Source organism: Hyaena hyaena, unplaced genomic scaffold (assembly GCF_003009895.1).
Source record: "Hyaena hyaena isolate Hyena2069 unplaced genomic scaffold, ASM300989v1 scaffold_381, whole genome shotgun sequence".
Lineage (NCBI taxonomy): Eukaryota > Metazoa > Chordata > Mammalia > Carnivora > Hyaenidae > Hyaena > Hyaena hyaena.
Genome location: NW_024081012.1, coordinates 531,816 through 547,948, shown reverse-complemented (window position 1 = coordinate 547,948; position 16,133 = coordinate 531,816). Strand labels below are relative to the sequence as shown.

At 33.8% G+C, this 16,133-nt stretch overlaps 1 protein-coding gene across 1 annotated transcript in view; it reads right to left on the bottom strand.

Annotated features, from left to right (window-relative positions):
- Positions 1 to 16,133, bottom strand: part of KYNU (kynureninase) — a 115,863-nt gene that overhangs the window by 70,182 nt on the left and 29,548 nt on the right. The window contains exons 4-7 of the mRNA XM_039250734.1: positions 12,252 to 12,334; positions 3,736 to 3,797; positions 2,498 to 2,569; positions 1,252 to 1,326 (exon numbers count right to left, since the gene is read on the bottom strand). Of these exons, the coding sequence (XP_039106665.1) occupies positions 1,252 to 1,326; positions 2,498 to 2,569; positions 3,736 to 3,797; positions 12,252 to 12,334 (292 nt within the window). The remainder of the gene's footprint in view (positions 1 to 1,251; positions 1,327 to 2,497; positions 2,570 to 3,735; positions 3,798 to 12,251; positions 12,335 to 16,133) is intronic.

The following is a 16,133-nucleotide window of genomic DNA, read 5'->3' as shown; positions in this document are numbered from 1 at the left end:
ACTTGTCTCTTTTAACATTAAAACTTCTGATAAATTATTGGTTATATTCATGTTTAGCAGAAATTAGCAATCTTTATAGGACATACGAAATAGATATGCTGTCACAGGTGTGAGACCTTCCTACTCCATTCATTTACTGCATGTTGCCAAATAGAACTAAATGGAGTTGATTTTAATTTCTCAAAGTATTCTGGGTTGAAAGAAATAATTGTTCAAACATTGGCTGAATAGCCTGGGAGCATCATTTCACTAATGATGACCTACAATTTATTCTGTGTGGATCTCTTGGTGCCAAATTATACAAGCTGAGGAGTTCATATGTCAAAGTCTGTACAACTTAGCCTTACATCTCTAATAATGTAAAGTGCATAGTATTTTAGATCGTGAACATATGTCAAACCTGATTAGGTATTTCTTTTGTTATTTGTTTAAATATGAGGGTACCTCAGGGAGATAAAGTAACTATCTCAAAGTTCCTTACCCAAAAAGTTGATGGGTCTGGGATTTCTGTGGAGTGTATTAGCTAGGCTGTAAAGCCCAAGTTCTTTCCACTATACAGCATCCCTTTCTACACTCTCTTTGTGTCAAGCACAAAAAACAACATCTGATACTTCGATTAAAAAGAGATATAAAAGATATATAGGAATTATTCAATTTCAACAAATATCATTTTAAAGGCATCCACAGGCAATGGCATTTGAAACTGAAAATGATATAAGTAATTTGCCATCCCATCCATCTCACTGAAGAATATGGGAGACTCTAGTGGTATTCATAGGAAAATAGTTTGCTTGTAACATGACTATCCCTTCAAACATGAAAATAAATACACTTCTGAGTTAGTTCCCCATTTTAAGCAAAATTACCTAACAGTAACAGATGTATAAGTCTTTTATATTATCTTGAAAGTTCTATTAAAGTAATGAAGACAATGGGATGCCTGGGTGGCTCTGTCGGTTAAGCGTCCGACTTCAGCTCAGGTCATGATCTCACAGTTAGTGGGTTCGAGCCCTGCTTCAGGCTCTGTGCTGACAGCTAGCTCAGAGTCTGACGGCTGCTTCGGATTCTGTATCTCTCTCTCTCTCTCTGACCCTCCCCTGCTCATGCTCCTCTCTCTTTCTCTCTCTCAGAAATAAATAAAACATTAAAAAAATTTTTTTAAGTAATGAAGATAATAAATTTTTGACGAAACTGAAAAAAAATCAATACCAGATAGAAGCATATGAATATTTATTTATCTTTCTCTTGTACCTCTCTTGGCTTTATAATCCGCATACTCTTCTCGATGTTAAGTCCATGTAGTTGAAGCTGCGACTCAATAGCATACTGGAAAAGAAGAATGATTTATTAAATCAAGTCCAATGCACAGAAATACATTGAAATAACTCCAAAAAGAGTTAACAAAATGACGATAAAAGCGTATTATTATATTAACTCTAAGGTCAAGGTTAAAAGCGACTAAACAGAATACATCAGAAAAGAACTGCTTAATACTATTTATACACAGCAATCTAAACATTCCTTGAAACACTATTTTTTCATCTAGACTTTAGGGAGATCCAAGTGATTTTTGGAAGATGTTAAATCACCAAACTTGAGTTAAAATTTAAGTTTTGGTTAAGTTTACAAATAACCAGAGTAAGTAATGTGGACTTGCTATGTTTGAACTAGGGTACAGAAAGGGCTTACTCTAAAAAGAAATGCTTTACCCTAAAAAAAAGCAGCTAATAGAAAGAAGATTAGAAATTTCCCTTCAATGAGCGCACAAGATATGAATGAAAACAAGAAATTACAGGGACTCTGAATTTTTCACAATATTACAGTTTTGATCCTTTTTAGTGAAGTAACAGCTATTAATTTGGACATGATTAAATGACTTAAAATTATAAGATGTGGGTTAGAATAGTTAACAGTGATAACAGAAAGACAGAAATCAAATTTCTCTAACACTAAATCTAAATATGCAACATACCTTTATCTGTGTCCCAGTCTAGAACAACCAAACTTCTTAAAGTAGCAAGATTTAATGAACAAACATTTTTAATTTTTAGTAAATATTTTTTCAATAATAGAGCACAAATAATTATGCTATCATGCTATGGACAAATAAAAGTTTATATCCTTATTCTATATTGCTGAAGGGTTAGCACTGGGGTATGTATTGATTTGATTTCATAAAATAAAACAGCAACGAGTTAATAAAACATTTATAACTGCACTTGACAAACTAGTAGTTCACTCAATGTTTTTAAAAAGACTAATAAATCAATGTTCTTATTCAATCCTTTCTTCCCCTAACACATGTTTTACTTGAACAGAATGAAAAAAAATAACCTACTTTCTATATTTTAAAAATGCCTAATCAAAAGCATTTGACAGATCTTTTTATTGTAAGGTTACTCGGAAAAGACTAGTGAATAAACATTCAAAGCAGGCAATTGGCGTGCTCCCCTAGGAAGAGTAGAAAGAATATAAATATAATTCAAAGAATCCTTACATGATCTGAAGGGAAGGCTTTGGCTTCCAGAAGAATCTTATACCGTTTTGCTGTAGGCTTAAAAAATGATAGCTGCAATAAAATGTATTTATTGAGAAAAGCATTAATGCACAATTTATACATGTGTTCATTTTATACCACACTTGCATTTTATAATCTCCAGCATTACTTAATTACGTACCTACATGCCTATTAAGGGCATCTTTACCAATTAGCCTTATATCCAATGAATTACAAAGAAGATAAAGGTATTGGCTCTTATCAACGGAAAAGCAAATTTGGGAGACAATATGGATCAGATAAAATCAAATTATCAAACTGCATTTAAATTTTAATTGATAAACAATCTTCCCAGTGCTTTTAATGGCAATTCTTCTACTATAAGTCTTAAATATCATGCTCTATATATAAATCACTACAATCTTGTCCAAACTCAGACAGACATCAAGTTACCTAGCTAGGACTCAAACTCCAGGTTGTCTGACTTAAAACTATGCTATTTACCATCGTGTTTAACATAATCCATGAACAGGTTCCTCTAGGCATATTTAATAATCATTTCTTCACTTAATAAAAACAAAATATTAACATAGTCATTGTGCACCTTGGTCATGGAGACATGTTTTCAAAATCTTGCTTAAAAATAAAACTATATTTCAAAGCATCAAGCATTACTATAAGCACCAAATTCCAAATCAAGAATATATTTGACATTTCAAGATATACATATTTATTAAGTATTTAGGAAGTACAAAGCACTTTAAATACATTAACTCATTTAAGGTATTAGATCCCTTTTCTCCAATTTAGTTTTTTTATTCTTTTTTAATCTACTCCTCCAAAATTAACCTATAAAAATATAACTGATCTATAATCTCACTCTGCTAAAGTCCAGCATACTGGAAAACTGTCTTTCTGAAAAGCTCAGTATTTGTTGGCATTTGTACATCATTGTTTTGTGTGCTTGCAAGCAGTTTTGATTTAGCTCACTATGACTTTTATTCCTTATGTTCTAAGAACTGTTCATTATTCTAAAGCTCTTTGCAAGAGTCAACTCTCCCATGTTGATGAAGAAGCCTTTCTATCATGGTCCAGCATTTCCTGGTAAAAATGAAAATAACCTTACAACTTATTTTTAAATAAGTAAACCACCAGATGCTCATGAATTAAAGATAGAAAAATGTCAGAGTCTACAAATGAGTGTATACTAAACATTGGTGGGAAAGGAAACTACTTACCAGTAGAAGATGTAAATTAACAGTCAAAGCATTCATTAGGGCTATTTCTTTCTCATTGGCTCCTGCAAAGTAAACACATGATAATTTAGATTTTTCTATTCATGCTAAAGTTACTTGGAAAAATGAAGTAGGCAGGCTTCACTCCTTCATCCTTAATGCTTTTAGAGATAACGGCATATTTGATGTGTCATCACAACGAAATGAAAGTTTTCCCACTTGAGTCATTTTATAAAATGATATCTGGGCTCACATGCACATAGACAGCTAAAATTATATTTGCTTTTTGATATAGTAAATAATTGCAACAAAATAATGAAGCATTTGCTCTTTCCTGTAAACTAAAAATGATTTATCCTATTATCAGGTAGTTTGCCAAATTCCCACAGAGTACATTTTTGCGCTAAGTGTATCTCAAAAGAAATCAAGGCCAATCACAGGTTGAAGGCTGGTTGTTTCTAATGTCCAATTAAAGCACACCTTTAATAAAAGACAGCTAGTTTGCCAAACATAATTCACTGTTATTGCAGTGAGATATATAATAGTTTATAAGACAAAAGAGCTAGGAAGCAAAATATGAAGACCTAAATAGTTCTGGGATTTACTCATACACACCAAGATACAAGATAATTAATACAGATAGGTATTATCTGATGGAGAATACAAGCAAAATTAATATATCCACTACACAACCATAATCTGATCTCATTCTTAGTAATGAAGCTTTGACTGCTAGAAATAGACCTAGAGACGAAGCATACATCGGATGCTTAAGAACTCAGAGTATAATAACAACAATACTTTCCCTAATTTTAGTTCTTATGATGTCTCCTAAAAGCAATTAGACCTGTGTAATAGGAAAATCTATTTAATTACTACTGAGAAAAATGGATGCCTTAATGTTTGTAAAGCTGCACGAGGTATTAGAGAACATGTATAATACAAGTCCTATATTCCATATCCAAAGAGATATTTCTGTTAGAGTTCCATTTTAAAAGAAGAAACCATAAGTAAAATAATCTAATTTATGCATAGATTTTAGGATACATTCACTTGTTGGGTGGCCATTAGGAATAAGTTTGTAACTTGGAAATTTGTATTTCAACACAGTCATCTAGTCAAGAAAAACTTGATGTTGCATTTAGCAGACCGATTTCTCCATTTGATCATTTGATATGCAAGGTTGGTAAGCAATTGGTTAGAAGAAATATCCCTTGTCATTAGTTAAGGTAAACAGTGTCTGAAGTCAAGAGGCAGTGAGACCAATATCATTCTACATGCTTAGCACTAAATAAAATTTGTCCTAGACATACAAGATAGATAGGAATATGATAACCTTATGTTGCATATAGTGGCATATGTCTTCTCCTACAATCTGAGAATTCTTTGGAAATATGTAAGAAAAATGCTGCCAGCTTTACTATATTTGTTTCTTTGCAGTATGGTATGAATTTTTACTGTTATTTCTAAAACAAAACATTATCTAAGATATCTAATGTACTATTATCCTTAATTTTCTGAAGATAGTTACATGCATCTTTTCTGAAAACCATAATTTCAAAAAATATTTTGGCAGGAAAAGTGAAAGGAGAAAAGGAAGGAAAAGTAATATGAGAGAGCAGAATTCATAGAAACAGAAGTATCTGAAAGAATTTAGTGAGAAGAAAAAAGAATTCAATAAGTTAGTTACCACAAAATGAAAACAAAGAAATAGAAGAGGCAGGAAGGGAGTGAGACTTTCTGATGAAGTTTAGACATCCTATTTTTGCTTAACAATTACACTCTGATTAAAATGACTATAGATTTCTTGAAAAGTTTAGTCCTCTAAACAATAACAGTGTTCATTGTGTATCACCTAGAATTTTTTTTTTTTTGCCATGAATATAATGAACCATTTGTGGTAGGAACAATTAACCTAGACATACACTTGACCTGGCTCCCCCCACACCCCTTACTTTCAATGGCTTACTAGCACTTGGATCAATTCTTTGTAAATAATCCCTCACTGACTTGAATAATTTATCTGTCAACATGCACAAAAATGATCTCATCTTAGAACACTCCAAATTCAACCAAGCACTCCACAAAACGGTCTCTGCACCTGCTACTGAACTTTGTGAAGGAGACAATTAGTCTATTTAATGTGCATGCATACGTACACAGGTATATCTGAGGATAGTGCAAATATTAAAGTTTCAGAACATTAATGGAAATGTTTACTTCAAATATAACCTAAAAGCACTGAAGAATCAAGGATTCCTAACATCAAAGGACCACAAATCAGACTGTTTTTCAGCATATTTTTAAAGGAAAATTTACCTATTTGACCTATCTTTTGATTCAAATCACATTTCTGAAACCAACACTTGTTCTTCTAACACATTTCAGTATCATCATCATGTCATAAGAATATTTTTAAAAAATTAAGCAAAGTGAAATTCTTTCAAGATGCCTTTCTTTGTTCTTTTCCTTTTCCTAAGAGCTTTTTCTGAATTAATGTGGAAACATCAAGAACTACAAGCATTGCAGGGCAAAAATATTTTTTAAACTTCCTAAAAGCTTATCAAGATTTGAAAATCTTTACTTTAGAAGATCATCTACAATTCACTGCAGTAAATGTCAAGATTTGAATCACTTCATCTGAGATGGGTATGAGCCAGGGTTGTCATTTGTAGTGTGCTTTCCTGCTTGTTTATTTATTGAACATAATTTTTTGCTTTACCAGAAGGTGAACCTTAGTTAAATGCAAGCATGCCTTCTTATCTCCATGCCTGGCATGCTAATGTTTACGGAATCCTGGAGATGTGCCAACATTTCCAAATATGTGACTTGTATTTTTTCATACTCTTCACTGTAAAACAATAATATATCTACTTTAATTGTCCCTATTTAACAATGATGAAACCGACATCCAAAGAGATGAACAAACATACCTAAAGTTTCATTGATAAGAAGTAAAAGAAAATCTTACTCTCTCTTAGAAGAAAAAAAATGGTTCAAAGTTACATTGGGAAGCATTGTCTACATACATTATCAACTCCCTGTAAATCAAATATAGGAGGACCATGTTCATTGCCAACATTCCTCTGCATTTTTCTAATTTTAGTTAAATTTCAAATATTTTGTCAAGAGAAGATGACAGGGCCCCCAGCTGTTTAGTGTTTAAAAAGAGAATTCATGATGGATCTACCTGTATCCATGTTCTGTATAATTTATTAAGCAGATGCAAATGTTATTGTGGATTTGCTTATAAGCTTTGTAGTTAGGCTAAGTCTCAGAACTTTCCATTCTGTCTTTCAAGTAGCAAATTCCTGTGGCCTCAGTAGGTAGTTAGTTCATGGTTAAGGATTCGTGACTGGAAACAGCTTCCAGAGATTATTGCTTCTCAGGGGGTCAACCATGAGTTTCATAAAGTAAATTTATGTCCACATTACAACATTTTTATAAGCTGAAACACATGTATCTAGCCCTATGTGATTTTTATGTACCCAGGGAGAAGTAGGCTTAATAATAATACTAATAATATTCTTCAGCAATTCTATTTCTAGCATCTTGATAATATGACATTAATTATAAGCAGAAGTTGTTCCATGTTTTGCAAAATTGTTGGCTCTATATAAAATGTTTTATTAACAGTTTTTCTTCTCATCTGAAGTTGAAATTCTCTTCTACATCTATGAAAATAATATAGTTGCTCATTGTCTACTCCTCCTATCAATTTGTACACGTAATAATTTTTATAATCCTCCTGCTACTTCTTTTTGAGAGATTTTATGGTGAAATAAAGACTGTGGTTTTAAGAACCTGCAAGATGCCATCATTGTCCTAACTATACAACTTGTCTGTTTGCTCATGACACACTTAGGTAGGCTTGGCAACTGGCAAAAATAAATTTGACTTCTGCTGCTCTTTACTGTACTTCCCAAATAATTATTTTAATTATTTCATGATTTATACAACATCTACTTCCAACCAGGATTTGAGGTTTCTTGGGTTACAAAGTGAGGGAGAATTATAAAAAAAATAGCATTAGAATACAATATATGCAGATAAGAAACAAATAGAAACTGTTAAATGTTTTTGTTACTTTCAATTCAATCAAATTTTCTCATCATTTCCTAGTAACCCAGGTAAAAAGGGAACCTGGGTGGGATCCGCAGCAAACAAGATAAACACAAATATATGTAAAAACACTTTCTAAAATGATCTTTTCCTAATAAAACAGTGTGAACTTATTCATTTTTCAACTTGTCTTAAGAACCATTTCTCTAATCTACACAATAAAGAAATTTGGAGGATGATAGTTACTGAAACATTTTTTTAAAAGCACCAAGTTTTAAAAATATCATTTATAATACACATTTGTAGATGTGGTCATTTCATACTCCTTTGGTCAATAAATAATAGTAGAAATATTTCTCCTGATAAAACACAAATTGTAGAGAACAAAACAGACATTTTATAAAATCACAATTAAACTAAAGATCACCTTCATTCACTGATATTTCAATAGAAATTTTCAATGTATTTGTCATATAAGGCTTGAGACTTTGATAAGACTATCTACCTACCTTAAATAAATCATTTATTGTATATACTTATTGTATATCATAGTTACTTGTGATATATACTAATGATCATATATCTATAAACAAAATACATAATATTTCCTGAGCTTCATGTCTACAAAAGTGACTGTGCTCATTTCAAGAATTGTTCTTTTATATCCCATATCATTAGGATCAAATTTAATTAATACAACATTAAGGACAAAACCACAAAAACAATGAACTTTTTCTCATACGTGTGATAACTTTGGTATGGTATTTCAAAGACAGAGAAAAATCCCTAAAAGTTGAGTTGATAAATATATATGTATATATTTAGTTTTTTAATACATTCAATCTTTTTACTTTTCTAAATAAATCTGACTATTTAGTGGGCTTTTTTTTTTCATTTTCCTTAGTACTTAAAATGAGAGGTGGCTCATTTGAAATTTCAGTGACTGCCGTGATGCATTTGCTGAGCAACAAAATACTTGCATATTTAATAAGTTTCAACAGAGCTATAAACTTTTAAATGGTCAAAGGAAATCTTTTTGCAGGGCTTAGTGGCTTCATAAATAAATCTCACAAAATAATATTACCTTCCCACTTGCCTGGCCTATACATAAACATCCTAACTTGTCTTTAGAGGATGATATTATTAAGCACAAAACAACAGGATTAGATTGCAGTTTATGTTCTGAAAGCAAACCTAATAAAGAAAAAAACAATCCATAGTTATGGAAAACATATATGCTCAGGTTAAGTGAATCCAGGATTTTTTTCAGGGTTGTTTTATTTATATGATAGACATTTGAATGACCATAATTAGCTTCTAAAAAAAATGAACCCAAATGGAAGCATTATCAAACAACAATTTAACACATCCTTAAATACAATCGAGGACTTTCCTCCATCAGAATATACTCTCCTCTGGATAATGCTGACATCTGATCAAGTGCCCTGTGGTCCCAAGAACTGGTCTGGGAGGAGATGTTAGGTTTTTACACCTGCCCTGGCTGACCAGTGTTCTGCCTGCGGGTCCCAGCCTCAGGCACGGAGAGCTGTGCAGATTCACCCTGGGGCTCCTTGCAACGGTAAGGATGCAAGCTCTTCATACTCAGCCTGGCCTCCAAACTGTGCTTCCAGACTTCCAAATGCTCCTTTCTTTAGCAGTAGAGGTATTTCTGGTCTATAGGGATTTATATTCATTTTTTTTTTTTTAGTCTTGCTATATGTTGGTTAATCTAATGTTTTTCCTATCATTTCTATGTGTTTGGAATAGAAGGGATCACTTTCAGTTTGTACTTAAATCTGTTATTTTAAATCAGAAGTCAATATTCTGATCCTATAATATAACCGCATGAAACATAAATCTATCTAGTATAATGATTACTCAACAACGGCTAGTAGGAAATAGCAGTTGCTTTTGCTTGCAACCCTTCTATTTTTTTTTCAACTTTATGAATATGTAACACTATTTAACACAAAACTAAAAATAGATTTTCCTTAAAAGTCTGGTAATTTGGGCTACTTCATACAAGTGTCGTTTTCACTGTGCATGTGATGGGGTTTGTTGCAAGGTAACCCTATTGAGCCATCAGACTGGGAAAACTCATGTCAGAACCTTAAGAGAAGACTTTAGTAGTTTCCTGCACAGTTACTGGATGCTAAGTTAGAACAGAGGCAGATAAACATTTATTTAACTCTTGTTTTCACCAAGGAATTTGTTATAGACTAAATTGTGTCCTGCTGAAATGCATATGTTCAAGTCTCAACCAGTGTGGCTGTATTTGGAGATCGGGCCTATAGGAGGTAATAAGGTTCAAATGAAGTCATAAGGGTGAGGTCTTAATCCAACAGCACTGATGTCCTTATAGGAAGAGAGACACCAGAGATCTTTCTCTTTGAGTGTGCACAGAGGAAAGGCCAAGTGAGGACACAGAAGGCAGCCACGCACAAGCCAGGAAGAGAGTCCAACCAGAAACCAATCCTTGGATCTTGGGCTTCTGGCCTCTATCTAGGACTGTGAGAAAATGTCTGTTGTTTAAACCACCCAGTCTAATATATTTGTTATGGCAGCCTGAGCAGAGTAACATAGGATACATATCTCCCCTTTGGAACCTTCTCCCTTCACCAGAGACTTACCCAGTCATCTGGGAAAGAGGATTCACCTGACAGCATGGAGTGGGCAAAGGGAGCTGGCATTTTAACTAAATTTTAAACAGACCTTCAATTCATCTCTCCATTTTCACCTTACTTTACTCCCACTTTTAGAGATGCGTATTGTAATTCCCAAACTTTTAAGGCTCTGCAGTGTAAAGCAGGTGGCTTTCCATTTTTTGCCATTGAGAGATTAAGATTTGGTTCATTTTATTTTATTTTATTTTTTTTACAAAAACAATTACCACTTGCCCACCTGCTATCCAACTCTCGAAATGTTGCTATCATCTCCTTTGCTATTGTATTTGTTCTTCGGGTTTTATACTTTTTATTTTTTTAATTTCATTATGAGTTGTTTAGTGAGAAACAACTAAAAAAAAGAGTACTTAACATGTTCAGTCCTCCATCCTTAACTGGAAATTACCTCTCTTTTGAAGCACGAATCCCAATGTTTGTTTTGTTTTGTTTGTATTTCTTTATATTATGTATAGATTATGTGTATGTATTAACTTTACTTTTTTTGTTGTTATTATCTTCCTTTATGGGAGTCCCATGAGGATATCTCCTGGGATAAGGGTGTTAATGATTCTTACTCACTATTTTACCTACTCACCATTTTGTCCTCAATGCCTACCACAAATCCAGACAGACAAACAGCAGAGGTTCAGTAATTACTTTTCAAACAAACTATCCCTCAGGTTTTCATGGTTTAACAATTGCCATAATTCTTTCAGGATGTAAGTTCTACTTTCTTTACTCTAACTGCATTTTGTCCCACCTCACACTGCTTTGGTCTTCTGATCATTGACAAGATACAATTGGGATGAGGTAATAAAGATATGTTTTTACTAGTCTGTAGGAAGTGAGGTTTGAAAAAGCATTATGAAAGTTTGGGGTTTCCTCCAAATAATGGCACTCCAATTGCTTAAATATCATTAATTTTTTTTCAATACCCTAAATATCACATAAGATTTTAAGCAACACTGAATATTCAACCCAATAATATTTTTAATTTTTTAAAAAACTGTATTTTTGAGAAAGAGACAGAGCATGAACAAGAGAAGGGCAGAGAGATAGACACACACACACACACACACACACACACACACACACACACAGAACCTGAAGCAGGCTCCAGGCTCTCAGCTGTCAACAGAGTCTGATGAGGGGCTCGAACTCGAAGATGACCTAAGCCAAAGTCAGATGCACAACTGACTGAGACCCCAAGTGCCTTTCAATTAAATAACTTTTTTCAAAATGTTAACACATTCACCATCTAAAGCTATCTTGAATAATACCTAGAGTATATGTAACTCACTTTAGGAAACACATTATAAATCAAAGAACAGCATCAACCATATTATTTCTAATAATTCTCAGCTTAATTTGAAATTAATCACCATGGATCAAAATGAAACAAACCAAATGCTGATTGGTGTTTTAGGCTTTTAGCATGTAAAGGTTACTGTTTATTTTATCATTCATAATGAAATATTAGAAAATTAATTTAAGATGATTTTTATGAAATTTGTTTAATTATAAATAAATACAATACATGTGTTTTTTATTGGAGAGTAATATTAGTGTTAAAATACCCAAGAAAAATTAATAAAATATTTTATTTTTGTACTAAATAACTCAGTTACATTCCCTTTAGCCATCAAATCTCAAAAGTATGCTTGCTCTTTATGTTATGGGTTAAAATAGAAAATCAGGATGCTCTTCAATATATTTTGACTTTATAATCTAGGTTTATATCTAAATGATAACGCCTTTATGATTCTTTTGGGAAAAAATCCATTTTGCACTTACCTACAAGGTCATTCATAAGGCCGACAATAGTCTCATCTCCTGTAATCCAAGGACGTTTCCCTATGTCATGACCATAGGCTCCCCTGAAATTGAAAATGGTCATAACCATTATTAGTTTGTGTGTGTGTATGTATGTATTGTGCGTGCATGTGTGTGTGTGTGTGATTTTTCTTATATCAGCATTAGTAACTGGACATTTCTGAGTCTTGTAATGTTTTAGTAATTATATAAAATCAAGCTTCTTTAAAATCAAAATACTTAAGAAGTTGATTTTTTTAACTTGTCATTTCTTAATGACTTTAATTCTCTTTTTGTTGGAGGGTACTAAAGATTGCCCAGATATTATTTCTTTATTTTTCTCTATCTTAACATCTAAGATATTTTTTATTCTTTATTTTGAAAATTTCAAGATTATTTGAACATTCTACTTGTATACCTATAGCATATAGAAGTATCTACACTAAAACATAGCTACTATTTTTAGAGGTTGGAGATTAAAATGATTACAAATTCAGTTTTTAAATACAGCTACAATCTGTAAATAAAAGTATATATAATATTATACTCATGATGAAATCTTAAGTAGTTAAATAAACTTGGCAATAATCAAAGCAAACACTGTATCATGACCTATTTTCTAGCAATTACATCTACCATATTCTAGTTCAATTTTGTTATTCTAGTAAGTAAATATCCCAGTAGATATAGTGACAAAATACAAAATACATAAGTGAACTTCAACTTTCAAAAATTTCCATTAAATGAGGAAGGCAAGTACATCTGAAATATGGAGAAAGGAATTGAAAACAAGAATCACGGTGAGAGTGACTTCATGCGCTTGTTACAAACTCATGCCTTAAGGAGCTCTGAATTAGACTGTTCTTAATCCTTTAGGAATCCAGAAACTACATAAAGTTGCAGGAAAGGACTGAGTGTGTATGTTTTTGTATAGGGCAATTTGTGCTTGGATCTGTACTTGAAATTCAGTAAGCTGGCAGTAGTGAAGTGGTAAACCTGCCCTCAGAGGTGAAGGGAGGCAGAATATGTCACCCCAAAATATGTCGCTGTGGTATGTTGATTACGTTGAGCTGCAGGCATTAAAAAACTGCAAATTCAGGGAAGGGTTATCCCTGAATTCCCTTATCTGCCTGAAGACAGATCCCCAAAAGGAATTCAGCTGTCATCAATCACCTCCCTGGGGATTGACTCTTGTCACAGGAGAGGGGACTAGAAGTCAACACCACATCCGGTTGGGCTTTGCCACAATCTATCCTTTTATCTATTCTTCTAAGGCTCTTCCATCTTTCTTGAAAATCACTTATTCTCTCCTCTGTGGCTTATATCCTCCTGTTCTTTCCCTATTACGACAGGACTGAAGCCTGAATTCTAAATCATTATGCAGAGTTCCTTTTCAAAAACCCCAAGTGTCTCCCAAGTGTACATGAGGTATACAGGCTAATAAATGTGGTTTTTTCTTCTCTTGCTAATCTTTTATTATAGGGGGGTCTCAGCTAAGAACTCAGAAAGATATGGAGAAATATTTTTTTTTCTCTCTGAGAGAGCAGTGAGGTAACAGGAGGAAAGGACCCTTGTTATTAGCTTTTGTTGATTATGATGGTGTGAATATTCCCTATGGTCCATTTCTTGGCATCCACAAAAATCCTCAAAATTTAATGACTGGTTTTCACTGCCTGGTCAGAGTGAACTCCAGGTCACCACTGGTTATGATGCTACATGTATTAAAAGCTGATAAGGCCTGTAAAAGTAAAAGGAAATGTGTGGCAATATGTACCTTAAAGGATCGCTATGAAATAAGGCAACATGTAAAAGAGATTCGCGCATAACCCCTCTTTTCTGACTATTCCCTAATATAAATCTAATGCTACAACTCCCTTCTTGGGCATGTACCTTACAATGCAATTTTTAAACTAATATTTTGATTACCACATAAACTGAGATGAGGGAAGAGGACTTTCTTGAGAACAAACAGGGACTGTAAGAGCTAAGGAGGAAGAGAAGGGCAATTGCTAGTTATTATTATTCATATTATTATTAGATAGCCTGTAGCTTGCCTCTTCTTGATGTCCAGTATAAATGCTAAAGACAAAAATCATTATCATTAAAAGGTAGTTAAAGGCAGATACTTGGATCCTTTTTTATTTTAATCACATAGAGCTCTGTGGCCTTGCTGAAAGCACAATACATCTTATTACATTTAGGTAGTAAAATTCTATGTTCTGCCTCAGAGAATTTATATCTAAGAATATTATGCCACCTACTTCTCACTCTGGTAGACACCATGGTAATAATCTTTAAGAGTATGTTTCTTCCTGCAATGCATTTGCCGTCTCCTCTCCTTCCCCCCCACCCCCTTTAAAATATCACACACAGTCTGCTTCTTCATTTTGTCAGTCTACTAGCCTGGGGTAGTGAAATGTATTTAGGAAGTTGTTACCCCAATAAACTCCAGCTAAAGTGTCCTGTCTTTATAAAGGGTTGATGTAGATTACAGTGCAGGTTTAAACATATGTATCGAAGAAAACGATGATATTGCTCTCATTCAAAACTACTTAAAATACTTGAAGCACAGTTGGAATGTTCTTTTACAAGTGGTGGGAAGGAAAAGAGTGTGGCAGACAGTTCAATCCCGATCTTAGCATAAATCATTCCCCGAGTGGGGTGCTCTCTCTGAGATGTCTACAGAGTGCTATCTGCTCATGAAATTAGATCTCAGGACATAAAAGTTAATTAGAAAGTTAACAGTGGATCCTGTTTGAAATAGGACCATGTTTTAACCATCCTACAAAATAAAAATTAGCCTGGCTTTTAAAAGCTCCTCCCAGCCCCGCCCATGAATAAATAAATAAGACATTAATAATTAGCCAACACAGATGTCAGGAAAATCTTTGTAACATGTCATTCCATGTACTTTCTTATTCATACAGAAGGCTGGCAGACAGCTCCACACTAAAATTTGCCTCTTTGGCATAAAGAATACCTTGAGCTGAAGGCAGCAGGTGCAGGGACTAGCTTCCTCCGAACTCCCCCATCTGTCTTAAGGCAGGTTCTCCAAAGGAACTCAACTATCATCAGTCCCTCCCCAGGAATTTTATCAACCAGGGAAGATTGACTCATGTGCCAGGAGAGGAGCCTACAAGTCAACACCACACCCAGATGATTTTGTCACAAACCCTCAGGTCTCCTACCTATTCTTCTAAGTGCTTTTCACCCTTCCAAAAAATAATTTCTTCTCCCTTATGTGGCCTACATTTTCTTCATCTTCCCTCTTAAGATCATATATATGCTCTCAAATCTCACTGATTTTTTTTTTTTTTGGTTTTCACTTTTTTTTTCCTGCGATGGTCTCATGCATAATGAATAAAAATTATTATTTCTTATTGATCTGTGTGTTGTCAGTTTATTTTATAGACCAGTTGTTGAATGTGGGGGAGTGAAGGGAGCATTTTTCTCCCCTAGAATACACTTTTCTTTTTTTTCTTTCTTTTTTTTTTTTTTACAGAAACATTTGCATTGAATGAGACTGTGGTGTCTGCAGGAGCACACCTCCCCACGTGTGTCACCAGCACCCTCCCTGAATGCATTGCCATGTCAAGTCAGGCACTGTCTACACACCAGGCTGTTTGCTCCTAATGTGTAATTCAGTGGGGTATTTTCCCACAATAATGGGAGGCCCTGGGCCTAGAGGCAAACCAAACATATGTGGGGGTACTTAGTACAAAAAATAAAAGCAGAAGTCAGGAAAGTGAATAGACCAACAGTCCACCATAGTGGCAAGAAGATTACTTTAAACTAAAGGCATATGAACAAACAGCAGCCCAAGAAACACTAGACTTAGGGAGAGTCTCCTGAAAATATAGCTGC